This window comes from Salvelinus namaycush, chromosome 25, assembly GCF_016432855.1.
Source record: "Salvelinus namaycush isolate Seneca chromosome 25, SaNama_1.0, whole genome shotgun sequence".
Lineage (NCBI taxonomy): Eukaryota > Metazoa > Chordata > Actinopteri > Salmoniformes > Salmonidae > Salvelinus > Salvelinus namaycush.
Window position 1 is genome coordinate 19,865,587 of NC_052331.1, and position 24,561 is coordinate 19,890,147.

General features: G+C 42.5%; 2 protein-coding genes across 5 annotated transcripts; one reads left to right on the plus strand and one right to left on the minus strand.

Annotated features, from left to right (window-relative positions):
- Positions 1-5,656: 5,656 nt before the first annotated feature.
- On the minus strand, positions 5,657-9,260 carry LOC120020334 (protein transport protein Sec61 subunit gamma-like). Of its 4 annotated transcripts, none has more exons than XM_038963911.1 (4): positions 9,131-9,260; positions 8,601-8,712; positions 7,153-7,255; positions 5,657-5,807 (listed from the first exon to the last, which is right to left on the minus strand). In XM_038963911.1, the coding sequence occupies exons 2-4, from the start codon at positions 8,692-8,694 to the stop codon at positions 5,798-5,800; spliced, it is 207 nt and encodes a 68-aa protein (XP_038819839.1). In that variant the 5' UTR covers positions 8,695-8,712; positions 9,131-9,260; the 3' UTR covers positions 5,657-5,797. The 4 variants fall into 4 exon arrangements, with proteins under 4 accessions (XP_038819839.1, XP_038819841.1, XP_038819840.1 ...); XM_038963913.1 differs by lacking the exon at positions 9,131-9,260 and adding an exon at positions 9,042-9,120; XM_038963912.1 differs by lacking the exon at positions 9,131-9,260 and adding an exon at positions 8,952-9,063.
- An 11,864-nt stretch (positions 9,261-21,124) lies between these two features.
- Positions 21,125-23,129, plus strand: LOC120019974 (probable G-protein coupled receptor 141). The gene is made up of 3 exons (XM_038963387.1): positions 21,125-21,202; positions 21,482-21,563; positions 21,682-23,129. The coding sequence occupies exon 3, from the start codon at positions 21,688-21,690 to the stop codon at positions 22,576-22,578; it is 891 nt and encodes a 296-aa protein (XP_038819315.1). The 5' UTR covers positions 21,125-21,202; positions 21,482-21,563; positions 21,682-21,687; the 3' UTR covers positions 22,579-23,129.
- The last annotated feature ends 1,432 nt before the right edge of the window (positions 23,130-24,561 follow it).

The following is a 24,561-nucleotide window of genomic DNA, read 5'->3' on the forward strand; positions in this document are numbered from 1 at the left end:
CCAAAAATGTCGATAGAATTCAGGAGTCAGGCCATCCAGTCCAGGAGATATATCTATAGGCATTTGTTTAATGGCTTGGTCCAACTCAGTATTATCTATATCAGAATCACAAAGTTTAATAAGCTTTTCTTCTATAACAGAGTTACTAACTGAATCAAAAAAGAAATCCAAGCCGCCTTCTGAAAGATGAGATTGATATAGTGAACTGTAGAATGGTCCACCAAACATACACAAGGGGACACACTTCGGTGACGTGAAATTAGAGTTTTTTTTTCTATACCCCTTTACCGTCCCGCACACTTCCTTTCCATAACAACACAGCCATATCTGAATCATATGGCTCTACCTGTACAGAGCACATGCCCCTTTGCCCTTCCAGTCTCCAAAGTGCCCTTATGGGTGGTGGTGTCAGGTTGAACACCTGCCTCCTGAAAGGTCTGTGCACAGCCCTGCCCAGAATGATTATGTTGAGTTGTTGGCGCTCAATATATATATATATTTTTATATCTGTGTTATTTCACTGAATAATTCTGAACATAGCCTACTGCAACTATATAACTAAACATGTATAGGTTAATAACATCTACTGCACTGATAACATTGCAGTCTGTGGGAAGGCCGTCATGCACCCCAAAAAATCTGAAGGGGCATAAAGTATGTGAACATGGCTGGGGGGTGGAGAATTTGCATTTTTCAAACACCTGAAACAGCCTTTTCCTGCTATCTAAAGCCATATCATTATGCTTCATTCTATGTTAAAAGTATGTCTATTTTCTAAAGTCTACAAACCTTGCCAGCAGGCATGCCAGCTAAAATAGTTAGACAAGCTAGCTACTCTAACTTGATAGCCTAAAGTTCTCAAAGGAGAATAGCAAGAATCGTGTAAACTAACAGGCAGACCACAAACAGGCAAATAACAGGGCATTGTAACAGTGGTGTGCAGAACGGCATCTCGGAATGCACAACTCGTTGGTCCTTGTCACGGATGGGCTATTGCAGCAGAGGGTGGTGCGGTCTGCACAACGCGTCACCGGGGGCAAACTACCTGCCCTCCAGGACACCTACAGCCCCGATGTCACAGGAAGGCCAAAAAGATCATCGAGGACAACCACCCGAGCCACTGCATGTTCACCCCGCTACCATCCAGAAGGTGAGGTCAGTACAGGTGCATCAAAGCTGGGACGAGAGACTGAAAAACAAGGTTCTATCTCAAGGCCATGAGACTGTTAATTTAAACAGTCATCACAAACACAGAGGCTGCTGCCTACTTACAGACTTGAAATCATTGGCCACTTTAATAAATGGATCACTAGTCACTTTAATAATGCCACTTTAATAATGTTTACATACCTTGCAATACTCATCTCATATATATATATATATACCGTATTTTATACCATCTATTGCATCTTGCCTATGCCGCTCTGTCATTGCTCATCCATATATTTATATGTATATATTCATATTCCGATTCTTTACTTAGATGTGTGTGTGTATTAGGTAATTGTTGTGGAATTGTTAGATTACATGTTAGATAAAGCTGCACTGTCGGAACTAGAAGCACAAGCATTTCGCAACACTCACAATAACATCTGCTAACCATGTGTATGTGACCAATAAAATGTGAAAAACAAAACAAAAGCAGACAACCGTACCGGGTTCCACTCCTATCAGTTAAAAACAAGAAGGGGCTCCAGTGGGCACGCGATCACCAACACTGGACAATTGAGGAGTGGAAAAACATTGCCTGGTCCAACGAATCCTGGTTCCTGTTGCGTCATGTTGATGGCAGAGTTAGGATTAGGAGCAAACAGCATTAATACATGGCCCCATCCTGCCTGGTGTCAACGGTACAGGCTGGTGGCGGTGGTGTAATGGTGTGGGGAATGCTTTCCTGGCATACGTTAGGTCCCTTGATGCCAAGTGAGCAACATTTCCATGCCAAGAAGAATTCAGGCTGTTCTGGAGGCAAAGGGACTAGATGGGCATACCTAATAAACTGGCCACGGTGTATATACATATATTTTAAAGAAGACATATCTAAGGGGGCACAGGGACATGACGCCTCTGGTCTGAGGGCTACAGCAGTCTGCCTACAAAAAGGGGGAATGTTGAAAAGTGTTAGGAATAACAGTCTCGCCTCATACAACATAAAATATTCATACAGAGCCACAGACTAATCACTAACTTGAAGGAGAATTCTAATTTGAATGTTTAATTTGTTATTGCCTCAGGAGGTTTTCATCCATTATCCATATGAATAATATGTGTAATTTAGTCAAACAGTGGATGGACACACTTGAAAGAAAAGATTGAGTAGGGCTACTGTAGTTATGACTTGAAGGTTGCTGGATCAAATCCCCAAGCTGACAAAGTAAAAATCTGTTGTTCTGCCCCTGAGCAAGGCAGTTAACCCACTGTTCACCAGGTGCCGAAGACGTGGTTGTCGATTAAGACAGCCCCCCCCCCCCCCGCACCTCTCTGATTCAGAGGGGTTGGGTTAAATGTGGAAGACACATTTCAGTTGAATATATTCAGTTGGACAACTGACTAGGTATGCCCCTTTCCCTTCATTTTAACCTCATCAGATCATTAATTAAACTTGACTAGGCCTAATTATCTAGGCCTACTTACACTGCTCAAAAAAATAAAGGGAACACTAAAATAACACATCCTAGATCTGAATGAATGAAATATTCTTATTAAATACTTTTTTCTTTACATAGTTGAATGTGCTGACAACAAAATCACGCAAAAATTATCAATGGAAATCAAATTTATCAACCCATGGAGGTCTGGATTTGGAAAACCACACTACAGGCTGATCCAACTTTGATGTAATGTCCTTAAAACAAGTCAAAATGAGGCTCAGTAGTGTGTGTGGCCTCCACGTGCCTGTATGACCTCCCTACAATGCCTGGGCATGCTCCTGATGAAGTGGCGGATGGTCTCCTGAGGGATCTCCTCCCAGACCTGGACTAAAGCATCCGCCAACTCCTGGACAGTCTGTGGTGCAACGTGGCGTTGGTGGATGGAGCGAGACATGATGTCCCAGATGTGCTCAATTGGATTCAGGTCTGGGGAACGGGCGGGCCAGTCCATAGCATCAATGCCTTCCTCTTGCAGGAACTGCTGACACACTCCAGCCACATGAGGTCTAGCACTGTCTTGCATTAGGAGGAACCCAGGGCCAACTGCACCAGCATATGGTCTCACAAGGGGTCTGAGGATCTCATCTCGGTACCTAATGGCAGTCAGGCTACCTCTGGCGAGCACATGGAGGGCTGTGCGGCCCCCCAAAGAAATGCCACCCCACACCATGACTGACCCACCGCCAAACCGGTCATGCTGGAGGATGTTGCAGGCAGCAGAACGTTCTCCACGGCGTCTCCAGACTCTGTCACGTCTGTCACATGTGCTCAGTGTGAACCTGCTTTCATCTGTGAAGAGCACAGGGCGCCAGTGGCGAATTTGCCAATCTTGGTGTTCTCTGGCAAATGCCAAACGTCCTGCACGGTGTTGGGCTGTAAGCACAACCCCCACCTGTGGACGTCGGGCCCTCATACCACCCTCATGGAGTCTGTTTCTGACCGTTTGAGCAGACACATCCACATTTGTGGCCTGCTGGAGGTCATTTTGTAGGGCTCTGGAAGTGCTCCTCCTGCTCCTCCTTGCACAAAGGCGGAGGTAGCGGTCCTGCTGCTGGGTTGTTGCCCTCCTACGGCCTCCTCCACGTCTCCTGATGTACTGGCCTGTCTCCTGGTAGCGCCTCCATGCTCTGGACACTACGCTGACAGACACAGCAAACCTTCTTGCCACAGCTCGCATTGATGTGCCATCCTGGATGAGCTGCACTACCTGAGCCACTTGTGTGGGTTGTAGACTCCGTCTCATGCTACCACTAGAGTGAAAGCACCGCCAGCATTCAAACGTGACCAAAACATCAGCCAGGAAGCATAGGAACTGAGAAGTGGTCTGTGGTCACCACCTGCAGAACCACTCCTTTATTGGGGGTGTCTTGCTAATTGCCTATAATATCCACCTGTTGTTTATTCCATTTGCACAACAGCGTGAAATTTATTGTCAATCAGTGTTGCTTTCTAAGTGGACAGTTTGATTTCACAGAAGTGTGATTGACTTGGAGTTACATTGTGTTGTTTAAGTGTTCCCTTTATTTTTTTGAGCAGTGTATATTACGCAAACGTAAACAAGCCCTTTTGTGTTCAAAAGGTAAGACCTACACCCGGCACTTATTTTCTTATCTGTCTCACTGGAGAAGACTTACACCATATGTGAAGTACACCTACTGTGAATGTTGTGAATGCTCATATTTGTGAATTGTGTGATCAACTCTTCCCTGTGCCTCTCAGCTTGTATGACCTATTCTCAATAGAATAGGTCAATGGTATTTTATTTTATGGGGATACTATATCTTATTGATTGGTCTTTTCCACACCATTGCTCTGAAACAAACACCACAGTAGGCAATGTTGCAGCAACCTCAGCATCAATGATTCATACAGTACTTGGATATGATTTTTATTACATGAAGCTTATGATTTTACTCACCTCTTCAAAATGTCATCCATACAGATATCCCCCTTCTGGCCCTAAAATCCATAAGCCTGAATAGAACATTCACTCACTCTGGGCTTTGAACCTTCCACAGTGTTTCAAATTCAGTTCCTTCAGCTCTACTGTTTTCCTTGTGTGTGTTGCAATATTTACAGCAGTAAAAGGTTAGTAAGAGGGGAGGAAAATCCAAGTCATATAATATGGAACACACAGGCGCACATAATTAGAATTCCCTAGAGATCCTCTCTGATTCTCAAGATTTTGCAGTGTACAAAGAGGTCATGTTAGCTGCTAGCCTTATAAGGGAACAGGGACTACACAAGAGAACATAGTAAATAGAAAAAGTTTGTGTAGCAGCAGCTCTGCAAGCTTATCTTATCTGACTATGATGTGAAGTTGTGCAAAACAAACTGAGCCGGAATAACTCTTACATTTATGTTAGAATTAAATGAAAAACAGAAGATAATGAACTTGATTTAATCAATCCATTCAGGGTGTACTGTCATCATATCAGTAATGGAAGACAGCATTAGTCCTTCCTTAGAGGAAACATAACATCGTCCACAGGCTGTATCACAACCGGCCGTGATTGGTCCCATAGGGGGGGCGAACAATTGGCCCAGCGTCGTCCGGGTTTGGCCGTCATTGTAAATAAGAATTTGTTCTGACTTGCCTAGTTAAATATAGGTAAAAAAAAAATAAAAATAGCGCACGGCGCATATAAGCCTGGGACATCAAGGATTCAAAGTTGGCCTTAGTGGGAGTGAACATTGAATTCTATGGGAGTGACCTTACTGAGTAAAGTATTTTTCATTTAATTTTAGCCAATCGCAAGACGTAAATCTGTAAACACACATGGCGCATATAAGCCGGGTCTCCCGATCTTTCTGTATTGGCTAACTAATGCCAAGTTTGATGCATTGGCCCACCAGACTCTTCGCGCATTTGGGGCGGAAGTGTCTGGGAACGAGATTAGAGGAAATATAACCAATAATGTGTTCATCAAAACAATACGGTGAATTCCAACACTCCTGATCAGTGTTCATATTTTCAGTTATTTAGAGGAAATTAACACCAGAGATTTGAATTCTTACTAAGCCAGATTTATTTACAGAGCAAACAAATATGAACTGAAGATAATAATATACAAAAAAAAAAAAAACACTTCTCGGCATTTGAGCCCATGTCTTGTTGCAGCTAGTCAGTCAGTCCGGGGAGATATTCAACCACCACTGCAAGACAAGATTGCAATTAATTAATTTAAAAGAGATAAGAATGTTTTAAAATATGAAAAAGCAATTGCCATGAAGGAACAGTGCCATCTATCATCATTGTGCAGTGATTGATTTACAGAAGGGCTATTCAATTGCCGGCGCACAGTCCTGATTGGGCCCTTTCTCAATTCACACTGGACCCCTGATCAGTTCTGGAACATTATTTTAAAAATCTGGGGAGGAAATTCCATGCAAAAATCTTATGTTTATTGCCAAAATGACAAATGCTACTAGGCCCATTAGTGTAGTTTCTAGCGTTAGATGGGAAATTAATTTGATTTTTTCTTCCTATGAATTTTGCTTTAGCGTTAGAATGGTTTGGACTATAGCATCTATGACCCCATTCCTGAAAGCTAAGACTCTCAGGAACGTGCACCCCTCTATGACCCTCACAAGGTGGGCAGGACTCGTTAGAAGGACGCATGAGAAAAAAAGACAGACAATAACTTGGGCTGTGATGATACCATTGTTGCAATATTTTTTTCTATGGCAAAAATTAAAACATATAGCAGACCAAACTATTTGGTCCTTTAAAAACCTGCTGTATGTAAAATATTGACTTCTATAGCTTGGGAAATAATTAGGGCCGGGACGAAACTAGTATCACGATACTCGTTAGTATTGAGGCAAGGAAACAAAACACAAAGTGGCTTTAACTTTTTTAGGAAAAACAGCCCAATTTTTGGAAACAAACATAATGTTGTCATCCAGAGTAACATTTATTTATTTCCCAAGCTATAGCACACAATATTTTACATACAGCATGTTTTTAAAGGACCAAATAGTTTGGTCTGCTATATGTTTTAATTTTTGCCATGGAAAAGAATCGTCCCGGCCCTACTAAGGTCTGGAGAAAATGAATTCAAAGCATACTTCCTTTAGACTGAAATGTTGAATAAGGCTACCGGATTGCTATATCTTCATGTGTGATTTTTAACCTTTATTGAGTTAATGGCAATAAGGCCAGAGTCAAAGGTTTTCTTAAATACATTGGTACGCATTTGTTTCCTAATATAGAGCATCACATAGCCTGCTGGTCCATCTTATCACTGTGTGCAATAAAGACAAAAGGCAATAAAGACAATAAAGACAAAATACTTTGTTTTCAGAGGGGGAAAAATGACCAAATTACTTTCAGCAACATTTAAGTGCATTATATGGTGTGTGTGCATAGTTTTATATATATAGTTCTTCTGAAGAATAATTGCATGTTGAAAAATGTTCAGCCCCCCTGCAACTATAAAAGTATAGTTGAATAGCACTGATTTACAGTAATACTAGGCTACGGTTGATTAATACTTACACAATGATGTTGTTGATGGGGATGTGGATGAGTTTGACAAAGAAACCAATGAAACCCATGATAGCAAAACCTATTGCTGTGGCCATTGCAATCTTTGAGAATTCTGAAATTAAAAATAACAAAGTTTAATCAGATTTTGCATGGCCAAATTCTGTTGGCTGCTACCTTACACAGTTTGGTTGACCTGAGGCTAACAAATCATTAAATCAAATCATGTACAGTATTGTTATTGTAAAACAATGTAGTTTGCTACCTTCTGTTAGTGCATCGCGATTAACCAAAATGTTGGTTATTTTTCGGTTTTTAAAACAGCTAGCGTTAATTGACCCGAGAGCAGTACAATTATGTGAATTCCATTTTGTTTGTTTTATTTCGGTGTGCTTAATACGCACATTGAGCAGTTTCTCGAGAGATCACACATTCCGGGCCAGATGTGATTTATGTAGTAGTTTCCAACAGGCCATTATTCTACATAGTTTAGTGATGAAAACATGATAATTAACTACAATGACCACAATCCATTGCGTGCCTTGTCCGGTATGTGTGTTTCTTTGCCTGCTATGTTAGGTTAGTGTGGGGAAGACATGGAGAGTGAAGAGACGAGAAAAGAATGCGCGAACGAGAGGGAGAGTGTAGTTGCTTCACGAGGTATCTCCACCAGAAAATAGATGAACTAAGTGATGGATAGTTGGTATTCAGCAGTCATAAAAGTGCGCCTTATTTACTAATACAATTGTTATTTTGAGAGACAGCATAGGCAGCAGCTTTATACAGATGCGATAATGACTTGGAATTAAATAATAAAGTCATCAAATGTTATATACACACAACTGAAATATTTTATTAAAGTAATGTGAATAAATGTTGGTTAATAAGTGATAAACAGTATTAGGCAGTCACTGCCATCATGGGACTTATTAATTGTTTTATTCTGTGTCGTTACAGCATTCAACCCACAATGCATTATTTTTTTATTTTATACATCGAAACTGAAAACAGATTTTTTATTTTTTATAATCTTACTGAAATTACCTCAAAAAGCACTAATCACTCAGCACTACCTTTTGTATGCTACAATGCTACCTTACGAAGTTAGATCAAACAGAGGCTAACAAATCATTAAATCAATTCAATACAAGAAATGTACGATATTATTATTGTAAAAAATTATGTATGGATTTGGACCGTCAACTGATAAAAGCAGAAAATAAAAGACAGTGGCAGAAAGGAATGATCTATAATACAAATAAATATGCCCAATCAGTTCTACGCATCTATGATGACATCATGCTAGGAAGGGAGGTTTGTGAGAATTCCTCAAAAGGTAACTAACTACATTTCATTTTATTTACAGTATAAGGGTACCGTGTTGTCTAAGAAACGTCGACCATTCACAACAGCCAGCCATTCACGATAAGGATAAATAACTATGATATAAAATAGATTACCTTTTCTGTCTGGCTTGGTACACCTCTTCACAAGCCTTATTGAGTCCTTCACAAACTGCCGGCTGGGCTCCACAAATTGCATTACTTGGTCCATGTTGGAAAGGTTTTGATCCTAATGGGGGAACAATAAATACAATTTATAAGTTAACGTATAGGCCTACTCAGCAGCATATATACATCTAATACAGTGTAAGCTTTTAGGTTAGTGTCATTTTGCTGTAGCTCAGTAGCCTATACACCAGTGTAACCCTCCAGTACCATAAACTTCAGGCTTGGGTAGCCTTAAAATTTCAACACACTGGTTTGTGCCAATGTTTAACATTTCGTGAAGACATTGAAATAGGTAGTTACTCTGTAGCCGATACTGCAGCTCAGCCAATGAAAGATAGCTACATTGTAACGACTGTTCTTCTGAAAACAATATATTGGTAAAGATCTTACAATGCGTGTCTTGATGAAACTTCTAAACTATTAACAACACAAAAATAGATCTGTAAATTAATGAGATAGGGTAATTCTAGTAGACTTACCGGAGTTCTCTTCTGAAGACCTATTTATGTGACTGCTCTATGTAAAGGCCACGTATGTTCTAAAAGCTGACGTCGACATCGGGTAAATACGCATGCGCTCAAGGGTAACTCGGATGCGAAGGATGACGCCAACTCTGACGCACGCGAAATAGGAAAAGTAGCGACATTCTTCGGGGGTGCAAACCGAACTTTCGTGTCCTGAGTAAATCTAGTAAATGTACTTACTTATGAATCAAATAATGCCTAATGGAATAGCTAAGCTACATGCTCTCCTGAGAACCTCTAAATGGATATTGTAAACCACCGTGCCCGTGATAATTCCGAAACCAATGTACTTCTGTGAACATAATGCTAAAAAAGAAAGGGAGTGCCTGTTAACCTTTAAATACATGGTATTGGTATAGGCAGCTTGTATGAATACAATTAAATCCCCTCCTGCCCAGATAGGAATATTTTTTACTAATATGAACATAGGCTTAAAAGGTCTGTCCTCATGCAGACACCCTTAAATCAAATGTAAATCCACCTATGCCTCTACAATGTATGGAAACCATTTCTAGACGTAGTCATTCAGGCATGGACTTTGAAGCTGTGCAAGATTGAATGCAGTCACTCACTCACTAGATGGTAGTAGGGTGCCATGTACAGCATATGGCTGTCTTTCAGAAAACAGTGGTAGCAGTTTCAGCAAACGCCTTGTTCAAGATCTTGAGTCATTGTTCCTACCCTTACAAAAATTGACCTTGGTACTACTATGGTACTTTCATTCATACCATGGTATAGTTTGAATCATGGAAATGTACCGTGGTTTTAACTTTGAAGTATGATGTTACTGCCATGCACTTAAATAATACTATGGTATTGCCTAATTTTTACCATGGTATAGATGTGGATCATGGAAATACCATGGTAACGCACAATGATGATAAATGGTAGCAAAAATTATCATATGGTACAATCTTTATTAATTGTGCGTTACCATAGTACAATGGCAGTATAATGCATTAAATAAATAAACTCCTCAAGGTCAAAAGAGTTTGGTTGGTATTATATTGGTAATTTATTTACCCGTATGGGCAAGTTTCTGATGAAGTCAGAGGCAGGCTACTATTGTTGGTCCTAGTTTGACTGTATAATTAAAGATAAAGGGGAAAAGTTGCTGTGAAAAAGGGGAAATACTTTCTGTATAGTATCGTTTTTTGCTCATGTTTGGGTTCCCTGTGTTGCCAACCTGAAATGTGGGAGAATGTGAGATATATGGTAGCCTAATCTTTGGAATTTTGTAATCATTTACAGTATTTATAGTCACGTTTTTTTTTGCCGCTCTAGTGGTTGCTTCACGCGCTCTTACTCGACATTGGCTCTCGCGGTAGCCTGCCTAGTCAGTGAGTCAGTTGAATGAGAGAGCCAAGTTAATTAAAAACTGAAGAGGGAAGCACCAGATAAAATACATATTTTAAACGTTATCATCACGGTGAGCGAGTTATAGAGCATATGAAATGAAACACCAAGTTAAGCGGAGTGTGATGATATACTTGTTGTTATTTCTTGATGAAGTTAATTTATAAAAGTCTGTTAGCATAGAAGCTAACGTCGGCTAAAGTTAGCTTTAGTCAAGCTAACGGCAGGATCAACGAACCTTGTTAACAAAGAGAAACATTATAACTTGCTGTTTTTAGGTATAGGTTGAGAATTACATCATTAAAATGTATCTATGTGATAAGATGATCATACATTTAAAAAAATTGTTGTTTTATGTTGGCTATTTAGAATTGTATAAGAGTCAGTTGAATGACAGAGCCAACTGAAAACTGTATTGAAGAGAGAAGCACTGGATAAACAATTTTAAATCTTCAAGGTTTCAGACTACCTTCATTCTTCTCACCATACCCTATTCAGGTCCTAAGGTTTAAGAGGGTACACTACACTACCATGTGTGTTGTGGGTTTTCACTACGAGCTAAAGGGGTAACGTTACTAAGCCTACGCTTTGCCATTCCAGAGCTAGTAGTCAATGTTGCATTATTTGAGTACCATAAATTACTACGTTTTGGTGACTTTACCCGAAAAACGGTGGGACACAGACCATCATAATACATTTATTTAACAACTACCATGCTTTCATGTTTCACTACATGCTGCTATTACAAAAACATGATTTTTTTCATTGTACACCTTTATGCATGTTTTTTGGGTCGCTACCATGGCAGGAAAATACAATGGTATTTCCACCAGTACCATGGTATTTTCCTGCCATGGTAGTGACTAAAAAAGCATGATAGTACCATGGTAGTTTTTTCATTGTACTTCCATGGTACATTTCTGTAAGGTTTTACATGTCCAGTACAAAAGTTCTGTACTATGGCTTGCACAATTACCATATAACTGAGTAACCAACAGTTATGGATGAGGACGGTCATGAAAATGAAATAACCTTCTTAAACATGTAAACTGCTTTTTGCTGTTTTTGAAAGAACAGTTGATTGAAGACGGACGCGGGCCTTCATGGGGTTGGGTCCGTTTCTGTGGTAACATGGACTCTTAATAATGTGCTGAAACAAGCAAGGTGTTGTAGCAAATTAACACACATAGAAAGGTGCCAGCAAAGTGCAGCAGCAGCACACATAAATATAATCTATGGAAGCACATGCAGTCAGGAGCAGAGGAGAGGAAAATATACATATATATGCTTAAAATATATATATATACAGTACCGGTCAAAAGTTTGGACACACCTACTCATTCAAGGGTTTTTCTTTATTTTTACTATTTTCTACATTGTAGAATAATAGTGAAGACATCACAACTATGAAATAACACATATGGAATCTTATAGTAACCAAAAAAGTGTTAAACAAATCAAAATATATTTTAGATTCTTCAAAGTAGCCACCCTTTGCCTTGATGACAGCTTTGCACACTCTTGGCATTCTATCAACCAGCTTCATGAGATAGTCACCTGGAATTAATTTCAATTAACATATGTGCCTTGTAAAAAGTAAATTATTGGAATTTCTTTCCTTAATGTGTTTGAGCCAATCAATTGTTTTGTGATTTGGTAGGGTTGGTATACAGAAGAAACCCTATTTGGTAAAAGACCAAGTCCATATTATGGCAAGAACAGCTCAAATAAGCAAAGAGAAACAACAATCCATCAAGACATGAAGGTCAGTCAATGTGGAAAATGTCTAGTGCAGTCGCAAAAACCATCAAGCGCTATGATGAAACTGGCTCTCATGAGGACTGCCACAGGAAAGGAAGACCCAGAGTTACTTCTGCTGCAGAGGATAAGTTCATAAGAACTTCCAGCCTCAGAAATTTCAGCCCAAATAAATGCTTCACAGAGTTCAAGTAACAGACAGTAACAGATCTCAACATCAACTGTTCAGAGGAGCCTGCGTGAATCAGGTCTTCATGGTCAAATTGCTGCAACGAAACCACGACTAAAGGACACCAATAAGAAGAAGAGACTTGCTTGGGCCAAGAAACACAAGCAATGGACATTAGACTGGTGGAAATCTGTCTTTGGTCTGATGAGTCCAAATTTGAGATTTTTGGTTCCAATTGCTGTGTCTTTGTGAGACGCAGAGTAGGTGAACGGATGATCTCCGCATGTCTGGTTCCCACCGTAAAGCATGGAGGAGGAGGTGTGATGGTGCTTTGCTGGTGACACTGTCAGTGATTTATTTAGAATTCAAGGAACACTTAACCAGCATGGCTACCACAGCATTCTGCATCGATACGGCATCGCATCTGGTTTGCGCTTATTGGGACCATCATTTGTTTTTCAACAGGACAATGACCCAAAACACACCTCCAAACTGTGTAAGGGCTATTTGACCAAGAAGGAGAGTGATGGAGTGCTGCATCAGATGACTTGGCCTCCACAATCACCCGACCTCAACCTAATTGAGATGAGTTGGACCACAGAGTGAAGGAAAAGCAGCCAACAAGTGCTCAGTATCCAGGTGTGTCCAAACTTTTGGCTGGTACTGTATATATTTGTTTGCTATTCGAACGGTTTGTACGGAGATGGTTATTGCGGTCATTTGGCTGCCCAATTATCGCAATCCAAAAATACCATGACCGTCACAGCCCTATTCTGTATACAGCATTCATACTCATAGCAGGCCTTATAGGCTACTGCGCAATATGCATGTGTAAGCATTCAAGCCAATCACTTGACATTTTTTTCAGACAATTGACATAGCATATTTATATGAATATTCCAAGGATAATGTTCAGTCCCATGTTTTCCCAAGCATTTGGCACCTGAGTTCCCATAGTTTCTGAGCCATCTTGTCATCCCTGGCAGCCCTTGTACAGCTGGAGGATTTACAGTCACTGTTTGAACAATACAAATTAAATCCAGTAAGTAAACTTGGAGTCACCCAATTATATGGTGTGTAATCCTCCCACTATGACTCGGGAAACCATGCAGTTTATTAGGCTACAGATTAAAGTTATAATGAACTTCACAGGGTGGTGAAGATCTTGATGCTCCTTTCCAAGAAATGATGAGGGTCTTATTCTGGTGACATGATGATCGATTCTTGACCGCCATTTAACAATAATAATAATCTAATTATATAGACTAGCCTACCCACACTGTATCTGTGAGCAGTTGGCGAAGATGAGGAGGAACTGAGGTCAACTTTGTCACGGCTGTCAAAAGAAGGAGACCAAGGCTGTCACGCCCTAACCTTAGTATTCTATGTTTTCTGTATTATTTTGGTCAGGTCAGGGTGTGACGAGGGTGGATATGATTGTTTTGTATTGTCTAGGGTTTTTGTATGTCTAGGTGTGTGTGTGTAGTCTAGGCATATGTAGGTCTATGGTGGCCTGGATTGGTTCCCAATCAGAGGCAGCTGTTTATTGTTGTCTCTGATTGGGGATCCTATTTAGGTTGCCATTTTCCAGTTTGGTTTGTGGGTTACTGTCTATGTGATGTTGCATGTCTGCACTCAGTGTTTATAGCGGTCACGTTCGTTTTGTTGTTTTGTATTAGTTTGTTCAGTATATTTCTTTATTAAAAGAAGTATGTATTATAATCACGCTGCGCCTTGGTCTCCTCTCTACGACGTTCGTGACAAAGGCGCAGCGTGGTCCGGGGGGGCATCTACCCTCGGTGGCGGCTCCGGTTCTGGATGCAGCCCCCCCTCCTTACGCTGATCCCTCCGCCTTTGTATAACCGGACCGTGGATCATCGCCGGAGGCTCTGGACTGCGGATCGTCACCGGAGGTCCCGGACTGGGAACCGTCGCCGGAGGCCCCGGACTGGGAACCGTCGTTGGAGGTTCCGGACTGTGGCCCGTCGTTGGAGGTTCCGGACTGTGGCCCGTCGTTGGAGGTTCCGGACTGTGAAACGTCGCCGGAAGCTCTGGACTGGATACTGTCGCCGGAAGCTCTGGACTGGGTACTGTCGCTGGAAGCTCTGGACTGGGTGCTGTCGCCGGAAGCTCTGGACTGGGTACTGTCGCCGGAAGCTCTGGACTGGGTACTGTCGCCGGAAGCTCTGGACTGGGTACTGTCGCCGGAAGCTCTGGACTGGGTACTGTCGCCGGAAGCTCTGGACTATGGAAGCGCACTGGAAGCCTGATGCGTGGTGCCGGAACTGGTGGTACCGGGCTGAGGACACGCACCTCAGGGCGAGTACGGGGAAGAGGCACAGGCCGTACTGGACTGTGGAAGCACACTGGAGGCCTGATGCGTGGTGCCGGAACTGGTGGTACCGGACTGAGGACACGCACCTCAGGGCGAGTGCGGAGAGGAGGCACAGGCCGTACTGGACTGTGGAAGCGCACTGCAGGCCTGATGCGTGGTGCCGGAACTGGTGGTCCCGGGCTGAGGACACGCACCTCAGGGCGAGTGCGGAGAGGAGGCACAGGACGTACTGGACTGTGGAGGCGCACTCGAGGTCTGATGCGTGGTGCCGAAACTGGTGGTACCGGGCTGATGACACGCACCTCAGGGCGAGTGCGGAGAGGAGGCACAGGACGTACTGGACTGTGGATGCTCACTGGAGAACTGATGCGTGGGACCGGTACCGGTGGCACTGGGCTGATGACACGCACCTCAGGGTGAGTGCGAGGAAGAGGCACAGGACGTACTGGACTGTGGAAGCGCACTGGAGGAAGAGTGCGAGGAGTAGGAACAGGACACACCGGGTTGTGAAGGTACACTGGAGACCTGGTGTGTATAGCTGGCATCAATTGTTCCGGAACTTTAACACACGTTTCAGGATGAGTACGAGGAACTGACACAGGTGGCATCGGACAGCTAACACGCTCCTCAGGGCGAATGCCGTGCATACTACGCCAAACCAACAGCTCTCTCTCTTCACTCTCCTCCAATTTAATCAACAACTCCTCGAAGGTCTCATAATCTCCCCTCCGTTCACTCTCCTCCAATCTGTCCAATAACTCTTCGACAATCTCTGACTCACCCCTCAACTTCGCCGACTGCTCCATGTGCCCCCCCCCCCCCCAAATATTATTGGGGTTTCTGTGGCCTACCTCCCCGACGTCGTTGCTGTCCTCTCTTGCTCCTAGGCGACTCCCCAGCCTGCGTCCAGGGTCCTGCTCCGTCCAAAATCTCCTCCCAGGTCCATTCCTCCATAACACGCTGCTTGGTCCTTTTATGGTGGGTTCTTCTGTCACGGCCGTCAAAACGAGGAGACCAAGGCACAGCGTTGTATGCGTACATTCTTCTTTAATATAAGAATGAACACTGAACAAAACTAACAAAATAACAAAACGAGCCGTGACGCTATACAAAAGAGTGCTGACAGGCAACTACACATAGACAAGAACCCACGAACACAAAAGGGAAAATGGCTAAACAACGATAAACAGCTGCCTCTGATTGGGAACCATATCAGGCCACCATAGACATATAAATCACCTAGACCTACAACAACCCTTGACATACAAATCCCCTAGAAAATACAAAACTAACGTACCCACCCTAGTCACACCCTGACCTAACCAAAATATAAAGAAAACAGAGATAACTCAGGTCAGGGCGTGACAAACTTTGATAGCTTGCTACTACTATAATTGATTTTATCAAAAACAATATGTTTCTTGCACATTATGTATTTATCAGTGTTATAGACCTTATAATAAGCCAGATTCAAGTAATTTACATTGTGATGCTGTAACTTGAAGCAGCAGCTGCAGCACAATCAATCGGAAATGGACAGCTCATGGTGCTGAAAGAAGGCAAATTCCAGTAGGCATAATTCATTTAAACCGTATTAATTTTAATTAGACTTTACTAACAACAAGAGGGCTTTGTGTTGAAGCCTATTTCTTCATATTCTTCCTGTTTGGCAGATGAAATTAGGCTATAGGCTGCTATATCCATAGATTTGTCGGTCATTTGTCTGAGTTTTTTATCCTAAAAAATTCCCCTAGTCCTTGCTGATGACAAGCATACCCATGACATGATGCAGCCTTGCTTGAAAATATGAAGAGAAGTACTCATAGTGATGTGTTGTGTTGGATTTCCCCCAAACATAACGCTTTGTATTCAGGACAAAAAGGTCATTTTTTGTATTTAAAAAAAAAAAGTATTACTTTAGTGCCTTATTGCAAACAGGATGCATGTTTTGGCATATTTTTATTCTGTACAGGCTTCCTTCATTTCACTCTGTCATTTATGTTAGTATTGTGGAGTAACTACAATGTTGTTGATCCATCCTCAGTTATCGCCTATCACAGCCATTCAACTCTGTTTTAAAATCACCATTGGCCATTGGCCTCATCAGGCCAAAATCACAATTTGCCTCATCAGGCTAATTTCTACCAGCATGTTAACTTGTGCAACCAGAGGGGAAAGAAACTCTAGACCACCTTTACTCCACACACAGAGACGCGTACAAAGCTCTCCCTCGCCTTCCATTTGGTAAATCTGACCATAATTCTATCCTGATTCCTGCTTACAAGCAAAAATTAAAGCAGGAAGCACCAGTGACTCGGTCAATAAAAAAGTGGTCAGATGAAGCAGATGCTAAGCTACAGGACTGTTTTGCTAGCACAGACTGGAATATGTTCCGGGATTCTTCCGATGGCATTGAGTATACCACATCAGTCACTGGCTTCATAAACAAGTGCATGGATGACATCGTCCCCACAGTGACTGTACGTACATACCCCAACCAGAAGCCATGGATTATAGGCAATATCCACACTGAGCTAATGGATAGAGATGCCGCTTCAAGGAGCGGGACTCTAACCCGGAAGCTTATAAGAAATCCCGCTATGCCCTCCGACGAACCATCAAACAGGCAAAGCGTCAATACAGGACTAAGATTGGATCGTATACCGGCTCCGACGCTCGTCGAATGTGGCAGGGCTTGCAAACTATTACAGACTACAAAGGGAAGCACAGCCGAGAACTGCCCAGTGACATGAGCCTACCAGACGAGCTAAATTACTTCTATGCTCGCTTCGAGGCAAGTAACACTTGGACTCCTGAGTGGCGCAGCGGTCTAAGGCACTGCATCTCAGTGCAAGAGGCGTCACTATAGTACCTGGTTTGAATCCAGGCTGTATCACATCCGGCCGTGACTGGGAGTCGCAGAGGGCGGCGCACAATTGGCCCAGCGTCGTCCGGATTTGACCGGAGTAGGCTGACATTGTAAATAACAATTTGTTCTTAACTGACTTGCCTAGTTAAATAAAGGTTAAATATATATATTTTTTAAATTAAACACTGAAACATGCATGAGAGCATCAGCTGTTCCGGACGACTCTGTGATCACGCTCTCCGCTGCCGACGTGAGCAAGACCTTTAAACAGGTCAACATTCACAAGGCCACAGGGCCAGATGGATTACCAGGATGTGTACTCCAAGCATGCACTGACCAACTAGCAAGTGTCTTCACTGAGATTTTAACCCCTCCCTGTCTGTGTCTGTAATACAAACATGTTTCAAGCAGACCACCATAATCCCTGTGCCCAAGAACACTAAAGTAACCTGCTTTAATGACTACCGACCCATTGCACTCACGTCTGTAGCCATGAAGTGCTTTGAACGGCTGGTCATGGATCACATGAACACCATTATCCCAGAAACCCTAGACCCACTCGAATTTGCATACCGCACTAACACTTCACATTGCCTTTTCCCACCTAGACAAAAGGAACACCTATGGGAGAATGCTATTCATTGACTACAGCTCAGCGTTCAACACCATAGTGCCCTCAAAGCTCATCACTAAGCTAAAGACCCTGGGACTAAACACCTCCCTCTGCAACTGGATCCTGGACTTCCTGACGGGCCTCCCCCAGGGGATAAGGGTAGGTAACAACACAGGGGATCCTCAACACGGGCCCCTCAGGGGTGCGTGCTCAGTCCCCTCCTGTACTCCCTGTTCACTCATGACTGCACGGCCAGGCACGACTCCAACACCATCATTAAGTTTGCCGATGACACAGCAGTGGTAGGCCTGATCACTGACAACAACGAGTTAGCCTATAGGGAGGAGGTCAGAGATCTGTCCGTGTGGTGCCAGGACAACAATGGAGATGATTGTGGACTACGGGAAAAGGAGGACGTAGCACGCCCTCATTCTCATCGAGGAGCTGTAGTGGAGCAGGTTGAGAGCTTCAAGTTCCTTGGTGTCCACATCACCAACAAACTAACATGGTCCAAGTACCCCAAGACAGTTGTGAAGAGGGCACAACAAAAACTATTCCCCCTCAGCAGACTGAAAAGATTTGGCATGGGTCCTCAGATCCTCAAAAGGTTCTACAGCTGAACCATCGAGAGCATCCTGACTGGTTGCATCACTGCCTGGTATGGCAACTGCTCGGCCTCCGACCACAAGGCACTACAGAGGGTAGTGCGAACGGCCCAATACATCACTGGGGCCAAGCTTCCTGCCATCCAGGACTTCTATACCAGGCGGTATCAGAGGAAGGCCCTAAAAATTGTCAAAGACTCCACCCACCCTAGTCATAGACTGTTCTCTCTGCTACCGCATGGTAAGCGGTACCGGAGCGCCAAGTCTAGGTCCAAGAGGCTTCTAAACAGCTTCTACCCTCAAGCCATAAAACTCCTGAACATCTAATCAAATGGCTACCCAGACTATTTGCATTGCCCCGCCCACCCCCTTTTACGCTGCTGCTACTCTCTGTTATTATCTATGCATAGTGACTTAAATAACTCTACCTTCATGTACATATTACCTCAATTACCTCGACTAACCGGTGCCCCCGCACATTGACTCTTTACCGGTACCCCTGTATATAGCCTCACTATTGTTATTTTACTGCTACTCTTTAATTATTTGTTACTTTTTTATTTCTTATTATAATTTTTTTTTAGGTATTTTTTTAAACTGCATTTTTGGTTAAGGGCTTGTAAGTAAGCATTTCACTGTAAGGTCTACACCTGTTGTATTCGGCGCATGTGACAAATAACATTTGATTTGATTGTGGTGAAAACCCTGAGCTGTTTCCTTCCTCTCCTGCAACTGAGTCAGGAAGAGCATCTGTATCTTTGTAGTGACTGGGTGTATTGATACACAATACAAAGTGTAATTAATAACTGCACCATGCTCAAAGGGATATTCAATGTGTTCTTTATTTTTACCCATCAACTAATAGGTGCCTTTTGTGAACCATTGGAAAACCACCCTGGTCTTTGTGCTTGAAATTCACTGTTCAACTGAGGGACTTTACATATAATTTGTATGTGTGGGGTACAGAGATGGGGCATTCGATTAAAAGTAATGTTAAACACTATTATTGCACACAGAGTGAGTCCATGCATCTTATTATGTGACGTGTTAAGTACATCTTTACTTCTGAATTAATTTCGTCTTGCCATAACAAAAGGTTTTAATACTTAATTAATTTGTAAACATTTCTAAAAACATAATTCCACTTTGACATAATGGGGTATTGTATGTAGATCAGTGACACAAAATGTCAATTTAATACATTTTAAATTCAGGCCGTAATACAGCAGAATGTGGAAAAAGTCAAGGGGTGTGAATACTTTCTGAAGGCACTGTACATAGCTACTTCAATTACCTCGTTCCCCGCACATCGACTCGGTACTGGTACTCCCTGTATATAACCATGTTATTTTTACTCGTTATTGTTATTCATTATTCATTGTGTATTTATTCCTCATGTCACTTTTTATTTTGTATTTTTGTATCTTTAACTCTGTATTGTTCGTCTACCTATGTTTACAGAGCATGTGACGAGAAAATGTGATTTGATTTTAATCTAGGGTTAGGGTTGTGGTTAAAGCTAGGGTTAGGGTTGAACCATGATGTGGACATAAAGCTAGGGTTAGGGTTGTGGTTGACGCTAGGGTTAGAGTAGAACCAGGATGTGGACATGAATCTAGGGTTAGAGTTGGGGTTGAAGCTAGGGTTAGCGTGAACTGGAATGTGGACATAAAGCTAGGATTAGGGTTGTGGTTGAATTGCGAAAATAATGATTCCTCTCAGATTATTGGTAATACAAAGGAATCAGGAAGTGTTTGGGGCTTCCCCAAGCCTGACAATGTAGAAAGGTGACTTCCTTGTGTTAGTAATCTATTTCACATCAATAAAGGGTTGTGACATACGTCTCCTATAATTCAGACGGTTTGTCAGTGTCATGAGCTACAAGGCAGGTTGAGCACCTTCTCAGAAGATGTTCTACATTTAGATTCTGCGTCCTCCACCTCTCAATTACAGGTACATTACTGTAGCATTGACATTATATAAACTAAAAAGGAATGACTGTAAAGCCTATCTTTGGTATTCAGCCAATATTTACTTTGATGTCTCACCTGTCAATAATAGGACATATTTGGTTATAATTCTGTAGATAATGATGTACTTCACTAGAAATTTGATATCAAACAAAGGTATGGGATCTCCACACATACTGTAGGTTTGGCCACAAGCCACACGCAGAAAAAACATTCTGAGTTAATAATTATCCAACTGTACCACCTGACAGGTCGTATCTGCATACCAATGGCTCTGCTGGAGAGGTCAGTTCTAAGATGTGTGTGCAGCCAGTGAATACTCTGAAACGGACAACCTTATGTTAGGTCAACGGTATGACTATGTTTTTTCTCTCATTTCTTGCTTCAGAAGAGGGTCAGGTGAATTTGTGGTTTTATTTAATCAGATATTTTCTGTTTTATTAAGTTCTCATGTATTCCCGTAGCCAGTTTATTTTAGTGAGGTTTTCAGATGACTGAGATCATGACTATTAATCACGTTTGTCAGTGCTGTTTAGCTATGTACAGATTATATGAGTATTATATATATAATTGTCCATACAGTTGCCTACTATTTCCATACTGTACTATTGACACACTTTTACTCCCACAGCCCCATATCGTCTATATTTAATTTAGGTCATTTGGCAGACACTCTTATCCAGAGTGACATACAGTTGGTGCATTAAACTAAGGTAAGACGATATGGCCACCTAACCTAACATTACATTTATAAGCATACTGTATGTATCTAAATAATGTTACATGTCTTACTTCAAATTCTCCTTATTTCACAATTCATGACACCAAGAGGAGAGGATGGGGAATGGGACAAATGTCAACAATGCCATGTCTAAATCATACAGATATGCATTGCTGTCAATATACACTATTGTGCTCGTTGGAGGGACCATCAGCATGTCCCTCATGATCAACATCATCAAGTCCAACGTCCGCTCGGTGACCACTACAGCCGTTCTGAACCTGATCGTGGTCCACTTCGTCTTCCTCCTGACTGTGCCCTTCCGCCTTTATTTCTACGCGGCCGGCGAGTGGCATCTTGGTCCCAACTTCTGCAAGGTGGTCAGTGCTATGATCCACGCCCACATGTACTTAGCCTTCGTCTTCTATGTGATCATTCTGGTGATCCGCTACCTGAGTTTCTTCAGGAGGTTCAATCAGGTGGAGTTCTACAGGAGGCTTCACGCCCTGGGGGCCAGTGCTGCTGTCTGGGGCCTCATGCTCATTGTGGTGGTCCCTTTGACTGCTGTGAAGTATGGATCATCTACAGATAATAATACAACAACCAATGACAACCAGTGCTTCAATTTCGGAGGGATCTTTGACGAGAAACATACTGTGGCTGTGCTGAATTACATCATCTGTGCTCTCATCATCGTGGTTACATTGGCCCTGGCCTGTTGCCAAGTGTGGATTTTGGGCTGTGTGTACAGAACTCACAGGGCGATGATCTTCTCTCAACAGGAGTTTTGGGCTCAGATCAAAAGTCTTTGCTTTATGCTGGTCATTATAGTATGCTTTGTTCCATACAATGTATTCAGGATTTACTATGTGAGTAATTATAATGTCAGTCTCCAAATGAAGAATGAGTTTGCCCTTGCTGTCACAACGTTCAGCTGCTTTGACATGCTGACTTTTATAGGGAGGGGGTCGTTCAGACCCTGTGATACAACATGTTGTGTATCATAAGAATAACATGAGAATCTACTTTTTCTTATGATAGTGTGATGTAAAGAATGTAACATAATATTAACATGAGAATAGGATTATATTTGCACCTTAATACCAAATTATAAAACTGTACAGTCTCTTTGATATACTTTCTTCACAGCAAACAATATCAGGAGTAACATTTACTTCCTGTATATACAGTACCTCTTTCTAGCAGTTCCCTAAGTGGGATACGTCCTTCAGGTCAAATCAGAAAAGACATGAAAACAAATAGTGGAGCTGTGTTTAATGTTCTTGTTGTACAGTTCTGGAACATGATACAAAGTATTTACATACTCCCACCACATGGATGGGTTTCTACAAATTAGCTAAACTGATTCTGATTCAACAGTCACCTACAATTTGGCATACTGTAACACATTGGCATAACAAACATACAGTGAATGATCAAACATTTTGTGAATGATCAAATTTTGATAAACCATGCATTCTTTATCATCTTCTTACAACTACATTTTCAAGTGAATTATATGTTCGATTAAAATGTACTCTGCTTGTTCAGTGTTTCACATTTGCCTCCCTTTTGTGAAAACATTTCCATATTAATTAGGAAGGAATAATATAGTAACAATTGATCTACATAAACTCAGCAAAAAAAAGAACCGTCCTCTCGCTGTCAACAGCGTTTATTTTCAGCAAACTTAACATGTGTAAATATTTATATGAACATTACAAGATTCAACAACTGATACATAAACTGAACAAGTTCCACAGACATGTGACTAACAGAAATTGAATAATGTGTCCCTGAATAAAGGGGGGGTCAAAATCAAAAGTAACAGTCAGTATCTGGTGTGGCCACCAGCTGCATGAAGTACTGCAGTGCAATCTCCTCCTCATGGACTGCACCAGATTTGCCAGTTATTGCTGTGAGATACCCCCCTCTTCCACCAAGGCACCTGCAAGTTCATTTCTGGGGGGAATGGCCTTAGCCCTCACCCTCCGATCCAACAGGTCCCAGACGTGCTCAATGGGATTGAGATCCAGGCTCTTTGCTGGCCATGGCAGAACTCTGACATGCCTGTATTGCAGGAAATCACGCACAGAACGAGCAGTATGGCTGGTGGCATTGTCATGCTGGAAGGGTCATGTCAGGATGAGCCTGCGGGAAGGGTACCACATGAGGGAGGAGGATGTCTTCCCTGTAACGCACAGCGTTGAGATTGCCTGTAATGACAACAAACTCAGTCCGATGATGCTATTACACACCGCTCCAGGCCATAAAGGACCCTCCACCTCCAAATCGATCCTGCTCCAGAGTACAGGCCTCGGTGTAACGTTCATTCCTTCGACGATAAATGTGAATCCGACCATCACCCCTGGTGAGACAAAACCGCGACTCGTCAGTGAAGAGCACTTTTTGCCAGTCCTGTCTAGTCCAGCAACGGTGGGTTTGTGCCCATAGGCGACGTTGTTGCCGGTGATGTCTGGTGAGGACCTGCCTTACAGGCCTACAAGCCCTCAGTCCAACCTATTGAACACAGTCTGAGCACCGATGGAGGGATTGTGCGTTCCTGGTGTAACTCGGGCAGTTGTTGTTGCCATCCTGTACCTGTCCCGCAGGTGTGATGTTCGGATGCACCGATCCTGTGCAGTTGTTGTTACACGTGGTCTGCCACTGCGAGGATGATCAGCTGTCCGTCCTGTTTCCCTGTAGCGCTGTCTTAGGCGTCTCACAGTACGGACATTGCAATTTATTGCCCTGGCCACATCTGCAGTCCTCATGCCTCCTTACAGCATGCCTACGGCAGGTTCACGCAGATGAGCAGGGACCCTGGGCATCTTTCTTTTGGTGTTTTTCAGAGTCAGTAGAAAGGCCTCTTTAGTGTCCTAAGTTTTCATAACTGTGACCTTAATTGCCTACCGTCTGTAAGCTGTTAGTGTCTTAACGACCGTTCCACAGGTACATGTTCATTAATTGTTTATGGTTCATTGAACAAG